Source organism: Fukomys damarensis, unplaced genomic scaffold, assembly GCF_012274545.1.
Source record: "Fukomys damarensis isolate Sample0158 unplaced genomic scaffold, DMR_v1.0_HiC HiC_scaffold_25, whole genome shotgun sequence".
In the NCBI taxonomy this organism is placed as follows: Eukaryota; Metazoa; Chordata; class Mammalia; order Rodentia; family Bathyergidae; genus Fukomys; species Fukomys damarensis.
In genome coordinates, this window is record NW_022900937.1 from 32,030,425 (window position 1) to 32,038,027 (window position 7,603).

The 7,603-nt window shown below is 53.7% G+C and overlaps 1 protein-coding gene across 1 annotated transcript in view; it reads left to right on the forward strand.

Annotated features, from left to right (window-relative positions):
• The window catches only part of Nol10 (nucleolar protein 10), a 53,450-nt gene that overhangs the window by 39,583 nt on the left and 6,264 nt on the right, over positions 1-7,603 (forward strand). Inside the window, exons 19-21 of the mRNA XM_010629129.2 lie at positions 902-1,146; positions 5,958-6,060; positions 7,505-7,603. Coding sequence (XP_010627431.1) covers positions 902-1,146; positions 5,958-6,060; positions 7,505-7,603 — 447 coding nt within the window. The remainder of the gene's footprint in view (positions 1-901; positions 1,147-5,957; positions 6,061-7,504) is intronic.

Below are 7,603 nucleotides of genomic sequence, written 5' to 3' on the forward strand. Positions count from 1 at the left end.
AAGCCTCTGCTTAGACCTGAGATGTAATTTAATTTCTTCCTAGTTTGACTTTTTTTTTTTTTTGGTATTGGGGATTGAACTTGGGACCTTGCTCTTTCGAGGTGGGCGTGGAACCACTGAGCTAAATCCCTGGCCCCATTCTACTTTGACATTTGAGGTGTGATCGAAAACAATGGGTGAGGGCTGGGGATTTAGCTCAGTGATTCTGGCGACTCCCTCGCAAGCGCAAGGACCTGAGTTGCATCCCCAGTATCAAAAAAAAAAAGAAAGAAAGAAAGAAAGAAAGGAAGGAAGGAAGGAAGGAAGGAAGGAAGGAAGGAAAGAAAACTATGGGTGAATGTTTAAATTTTTTTTTTATTATTGTTTATTGGAGGAAAAGCCACACTGCCATGAATCCCCTCAGAATCCCTCCCTTCAGACACACTCATCCCATCGCCCTCTCCCGCAGCAGCTCCAGAGTTCTCTTTCCGGAGGGTCTTCAGCTGCGCTGTCCTGGCTGCCTTGATGTCCAGAGTGGGTTCAAAACCCTTCCCCTGGGTGTCATTTTGACTTTGGGAGGAGCCGGAAATGGCACAGTGCAATTAGTGAATAAGGGGGATGAGAACACAGCCTCGTGTTTGTTTGACAGAAACTGCAGTAAATGTTTGATAGCAAGAGGTGATCAAAAAATGCAACGCACGATTAAATTTTAAAATTCATTACCGTAGAAGACCCATTGCCATGAATCACCCTCAGAATCGAGCACACTTACCCGTGGCTCTCAGCAGTGTGTCCTTTACCGAAATAAGGTTTTGTAGCTTCACCCTTCGCGTATCTCCAGTCAGCCCATCTACCACAGGCCTCTCAGCCCTTACTCTCTCTCCTGCCCAGGGCTGTGGAAATAAACCCTTTCCTATTCCAGGAGGAGGAGGAGCCAGAGGGCAGGCCAAGCGATGCAGAGAGCTCAGACAGCTCCGATGACGAGAAGGACTGGGTGGCCGAGGTCCGGAGGCAGCGTCGGCTGCTGCAGCAGGAGGACAGGGTGCGGCGGCAGGAGCAGCGCCGGGAGGACCAGCAGGCCGTGCTGAAGCCCCAGTTCTACGAGATCAAGGCCGGGGAGGAGTTCCGCAGCTTCCAGGAGTCCGCTGCCAAGCACAAGCTGCTGAAGTGAGTAGGCAGGAGGCCTCGCTCCTCCTGTCCCCTTTGGTGGTGCCAGGGGCCTGGGGGATGTTGAGGGAAGGGGGAGGAACTCGGGAGCAGCAGGCAGGCAGAAAGAAAACACTGCTGTTGAAAAGCAACAGTTTAAGTCGGGCGTGGTGGCGCGGGCCTGTAATCCCAGCACTGGGGAAGCTGAGGCAGGAGGAGCTCTGAGTTTGAGGCCAGCCTGGATACATAGTGAGACCCTGTCTCAAAAAAACAAAAGAGAAACAAAATACGGGAGTCCTTCATTTGCTTATGTTTCACCAACTCTGAGGTCCAACTGACAGCAGTAGCATCCAGGTTGCAGTCCCGGGAGTGCCAGCAGGCGTGTGCAGAGCCCCAAACTGCTGGCTGCCTCTCGCTGCGTGGTCCCCTCCGGCTCCTTGACTGACAGCTTTCTGTTCTGGGCCCTGCAGGTCACAGGTTTGACACCATTGTGTAGACATAAGTAAGGGATAGCAAATTCTTTGCTTCTTAAAAAGTTAATTTTACAAATTAGAATTCCAGTTCTACTCAGGCCATCTTAGTTCACCTAACCACTGACAGGGTCATTTGGAAAATTGGCCAGAAAATGTAAGCCTCTCACAGGAGAACTGAGCCATCACAAGAGCGGTACTCTGGATTCCTCTTCTTTTTTTTTTTCCTGTACCTGGGATTGAACTCAGAACCTTGCGCTTGCTTGGCGCCACTGAGCTGCATCCCAGCCAAAAGACCAGTGCCCTGGACTAGCGGAGGAGCCTAGAGGGAGAGCGGAGGGCGGAGGCTGGGGGTGTGTATGGCCGGGGTTCGTGGCTGCACAGCAGGGCGCAGGCGCGGAGCACACCTGGACCCGCCTCTTCAGGAGCACAAGTGAGTGGGCATGGGGGCACCTGTCATCCCCGCACTCTGGAGGCTGAGGCAGGAGATTGCTCTGAGTTCGAGACCAGCTTGGGCTACACAGTGAGACCCTGCCTCAAAAAATAAAGAAAAACGTTAAAATGGTGAAGTGGTATATTGTAAATATTTCCTGTACGCAGAGCGGTATCTCAAGAACAGCTCTTGGTGGTGGGGTATCAGAGCTGGGCATCCGCTCTGCTGGGCGAGGGTCTCCCTGGCTCTCCACAGGACCCGGATGTGCGGGGGTCCTGGGGTCTCAAATGAGGAGCTGAGAGCACCATTTCCGGTCCAGAAAGGGGGTTTTCTGTGGAGGTGGAAACCGGGAGGACGCCAGCGGGCGGCAGAGGCGTCGGAGTGGAGACTTGGCTTTCCTCTGCCGCGTCCAGCGCCCTGGGCGGGGTGGGTCCTCTGTGAGGGCCCAGGCCTCCCGTGTGGCTTCTGATTGGTGAACAGGCACAATCGTGTTGTCTGGCCTCTAGCACCCCATTGTTTAGAGCAGCCCTGTGCCCTGCCGGCTGGCACACCCTTCCCTGCCCCAGTGCTGCCCCCATGTCTGCTGTTCAGACCTCACCCAAGAGCCAAACTCACCACAGGCAGTGCACTGTCGGTGCTGGGATCAAACCAGGGCCCAAGGGCCGCTCCACTCTGTGGGTCCCTTCACCAGCCGTGGGGGGCCCAGAGCGGTGCCGCTGTGAGCCTTCACATCTCTTTAGCCCCCATGTTTTCTTTGATGCTGATTGTGTACCTAGTGACAAACTTGCGGTCTCAGGACAGCTCAATATTTAGCTTTCTGGGAGTCTGAGGCAGGAGGATTACAAGTTCCATTGCAGCCTAGGCAATTTAGCAATTTAGTGAGGCCCTGTCTCTAAATTAAAAAAAAAAAAATCTTGATAGCAGGCTGGGGAGATAGATAAGTACAAAGGGGGTTCAATCCTCAGTATTGAAAAAGAAAGAGCTGGGCGTGGTATTGCACACCTGTCATCCCAGCACTCGGGAGTCTGAGGCAGGAGGATCGCTGTGAGTTCGAGACCAGCCTGGGCTACATAGTGAGCTCCAGGTCAGTCTCAACTACATAGTGAGACCCTGTCTCAAAAAACAAAGGAAAAGAACATTATGTGGTTCTGTCCACCTACTTCCCTTTCTCTGCAAAGTAATTTAAAAAGTTGAAGGGAATTATTTTTAATTAAATATTCCTAATTAAAGAAATTGTAGAGTTGTGTGTGTGTGTGTGTTTCAGACCTCAAGTAAATCACTCAGCTTTCCTGGGGCATCTAATAAATACCTAATTTGACTTTTCCCCTTGTAGTTTATGCCCTTTTTCTCTTTGCGTTTCAAGGTGGCCTTTCTAATAACCAGGTCCTTCCCTGGCGAGCCTCTCTCACCCAGCAGGAGTAATCCCACTTTGCCCTCAACTTTTTAAAGTCTGCAGGTTTTTGTTTTGTTTTGTTTGTTTGTTTGTTTGTTAAGGTTTATTTTGTTTTAAATTTGAACATTTTACACTGTGTTTTTTTGTTTTGTTTTGTCTTGTTTTTGTACCAGGGATCGAACTCAGGCTCTTGAGTTTGGGGAGGAACCACTGAGCCAAATCTCCAGCTCCACAATTTTATGTTTTGTTTTGTTTGTTTTGTTGTTGATGTTCGAGACCGTGTCTTGCTGTGTACCCTGACTAGCATTGAACTTGAAGGGATCCTCCTGCCTCAGCCTCCCGAGGGCAGGATTTCTGTTGTAGGTGTTCGCCTTGTCCCAGTTAGAGTTTTCCCTAAATCCTTTACTGTTAGAAAGTTCCCCTGGAACAAGGCTGGGTTCCCGAGTGTGACTGTCAGCAGGTCACCAGTGTCTCTGAGGTGTAGCTGCATCCCGGGACCAGCTTTGATGCAGGCGCTAGGTGCTTTCATGTCGGAAGCCAGGTCCCTGTGCTCTGATCTCCTGCCACGCCCGTCCCAGCGGGCGCCTCCTGAGGTTCAGACAGAGCGAGTCCGCACAGGCGCCTGCTTGGGAGAAGCCGGTCTCCCGGTGGAGAAGGCAGGGTCACTCCCCACAGCGGTGGATTCCCGCGTGGACACGGCCATCCTGTGCCTCCCCAGATCGTGCTGCCCAGGCCCCACACTGTAGGTGGCCCCAGAGTTTGGAGCTGAGAGGGGAGAAGGAAAGTGTCACCAGCTGCTAGGGCCACGCCAGAGTTCTTGCTTAAGCAGAAGTCTGAGAGGACCCTTCCTTTCCTGCCACCCGTCCTATGTGGCTGTTTCTCAAGGGCTGGGGGACGCCCTGGGCCTGGCCGTGGGCCCGTGGCCTGCATCCTGCCACCCTCTGCCCTGTGGGAAGGGTGAATCCTGACGAGTTGGGAGAATCAAGTAGTCAGCCGTGAGGAGCCCTGCAGACCCCAGGTGCTTCCCGCCTGCCTCTGGGTAGCACCACACAGGACGGTCTGCTGTCCAGCCATCAGGGAGGGCACATGAGCTCCAGAGTCCTCCTGCCTCCTCCCGGACCGGACCGCAGCAGCAAGGCTCCTAGGAACTGGGTCCCAGGGTCAGGTTTCAGGGGAGGACAAGTGACACAGCCTTTTAAAACCCCCTCGAGTCTTCTAGCTTAACATTAAAAAGGTGCACTCAGTTTGGGTGGCTTGGTTAGGTTGTTTTTGAGGAGGAGGAAACAATAGGAAACTATATTTCTTGTCTTTATATATTTTATATTGTAAATATTTTATAGTTTATATATTTCTTTTTCTTTATGTAGATTCGTTTTTTCCTTCCCTCTCCCTGTTTAGCCATTTCCCCAAAAATCAGAGCCATTTTGGAAGTGTGCACCTTTAGGCATCATTTATTTTTCCCCCTAAAGCAAGTTATCAGAAAAGGCCAATGTCCCATCTCGTAGTAAAACCATTATCATAGCTCATGTAGTGGAGTATTGTGTAACTCACTCAAAACCCACGTGGGACGTCATGGGGTTGCGGGAGGAGTTGTTAGCTACACAGATGAGTGTGGATTCAAGGCACAGCAGAAGGGAACAGACGCAAGCCAGGAACAGTGGCACACGCCTATCCTCCCAGCGCTCAGGAGGCTGAGGCAGGAGGATTGCTGTGACTTCAAAGCCAGCTTGGGCTACCTAGGGAGATTGTGGCTCAAAATATAAACACAAAATAAGAACAGAGACACAAACCGTGTATATAAAGTGACCTAGAAGTGTTTGGAAAACATGATCGAGAAATAAAAAGAGGTTTCTCTTCAGGGTAAAGTGTATCAAAGAGAATAACTCTAGGAAATGTCTGAAAGGAAAGACCTTGAGGGAGCAGGGAAGGCTGAAGGGTCCAATTGCCCCGAAGCGGAAGTGCTTTGCTTTCTTTCAGAATAGACTGCTGGACGGTGTCTCGTTCACGCTGTAAGAGGAGAGAAGCAGGGCAGTCGTAGGTCTTTGTGGTGCCACCTGGAAACCTTAATCTGCCAGCTTCCCTCACTTGTGCGTGGGCTTGTACACACCCCTGTGCACCGCTAGTTACAGGCTTCGAAACAGCTCCTGCCTCGCCTGTAATCCCAGTATGCGGGAGGCTGAGCCAGGAGGGTCTCTGTGAGGTCAAGGCTTTTGCCCTAGGCTCCATAGTAAGACCTTGTTCCCGTGCCCCCAAAAAAAGCCAAAAGAAGAAGAAGAAAACAGCAGTAGATTGTTCCTTGTGTTTGACCGCACAAGTATGGGGTAAGGTGAGTGGCAGTCACTGACCTCCTCAGTGCTGGAAGCTGCTGAGCTCTGTGGTCCGTGCCTAGGGCACAGGGATCAGGACAGCTGGAGTCATCTCGTTCCTCCTGTGGCTGTTTCCACCATGCGGGAGACTTCTCTTCACAGAGTCCATCCTAACTCACATGGCTGCCGCAGTGTGATGCTGACTAACGTCACTCTTAAATTCCCTGCAGCAAAACCCTTGAGGATCGGTTGAAACTTGAGGCCAAAAGTGGGACGTTGAGCGTGGCCGACACCACTGTGGGCAGCAAGCAGCTGACTTTCACGCTGAAGAAGGTGGGTTGTTCTCAGTGTCAGTTTTTAGCTCCCAGAGGGATAAACAGGCTCCCCAGCACTGGCGTGTGGGCATCAACCCCAGGTCTCCTGTTCCGAGCAGCTCCGTCTGGTCCCCGAACCCTGAGCCCAGGAGATCCTGGTGTTCAAGGGCAGCAGGATCTTAGGGGCCCAGGAGGTGCATACCTATGTCCCGGCTACCCAGGAGGCTGAGGCAGGAGGATTGCAAGTTGGAGCCAGCCAACCTGTCTCAAAATGAAATAGGAGCCAAGGATGCTGTTTCATGCCAGGACACCTGATTAGGGTGTATGAGTGAGGCCCTGGCCTCAGCCTTCAGGTCTGGAAGAAGAAAACCCAGCACCCAGTAGTCCCTAAGAACCAGGAATCGGCGAGCCGTGGCCCCCCTGGCCATCTCAGTTCTGTCATCCCCTGGGGAGACCTCTACTGGTGGTGATCCCTTTCTGGGGTGATTCCTTCACCTGACTGGGAAGGACCCACTGCTTACGTATCTGCTGTTAACCACAGTGGAACGGCAGGACTTCACTTCTCAGGCAAACTCCCCTCCTTCCAGTCTGCTGAGTCATGTGGTAGTGTTTACATTTTAGTTTTTGAGACAGGGTCTTATGCAGCCCAGGCTGTCCTTGAATTTGAGATCCTCCTGCCTCAGCCTCCTGAGTGCTGGGATGCTGGGCATGCATCACCACACCCAGCCCAGAGCATATTCAGATTGCGCTGGGTGCAGCCCGTCAAACAGGGGCTCATCCTGCCCAGCAGACCCTGTGTGGGCCACGCTGATTGTCCTGAGAGCCACCCTGTCTGTGGCACTGTACAGAGCAGTGGCCCCTTCCTGTGGAGAGGGTGGCAGTGTGTCCAGTGCCCCGGAGTCAGCACGCCGCCCGTGGCCAGCGAGGTCAGGGGGTGCCAGGCCCCACCCCAGGGAGATCCTGTCCCCGGAAGAGGCATGAAGGCACCCGAGTCCCATGCTGTCCACCAGGGTCAGGCAGCTGGGCGAGCAGAGGGTTCAACTGAGCTTTTCACAGATAAAAACACATCGCACCGACTGCTGTCTCCCGGGAGGAGGGTGCGGGAGGGAGGTCAGCCAGAGGGGATAGCGGGGCAGGAGCGGGGCTGAGCAGTTGCTGTTGCTGCCCAAGCGGAGAGCCCAGCCCTCTGTGGCTCAGGGACTGGGTGCTGCCGGGCGGTGACCAAGGAGCGGCAGCTGGTGTCTCCCGGGCCCCCTCCGCCTCCAGGGCCCATGGTCACCGTCCCCAGCCCTGGGCTGAGGGTCCCTTCCCCACAGCCCAGCGTCTGTGATGACGTGTGGCTCTGTGGGTGCCGAGCTGGGCTCTTGGAGGCCGTGCGGGGACCTGGGCAGGGCAGCCGCAGTGTGGGAGCCACTAGGGCATGGCGCCTGCACCCTGCTACCCTCGCCCATTTCCTCTTTCAGTCGGAGCAGCAGAAACAGCAGCAGGAGGCCGAGAAGCTGCACCGGCTGGAGAGGAGGCAGCTGCGCCGCTCCGCCAGCCACCTGCGCTCGCGACCCAGG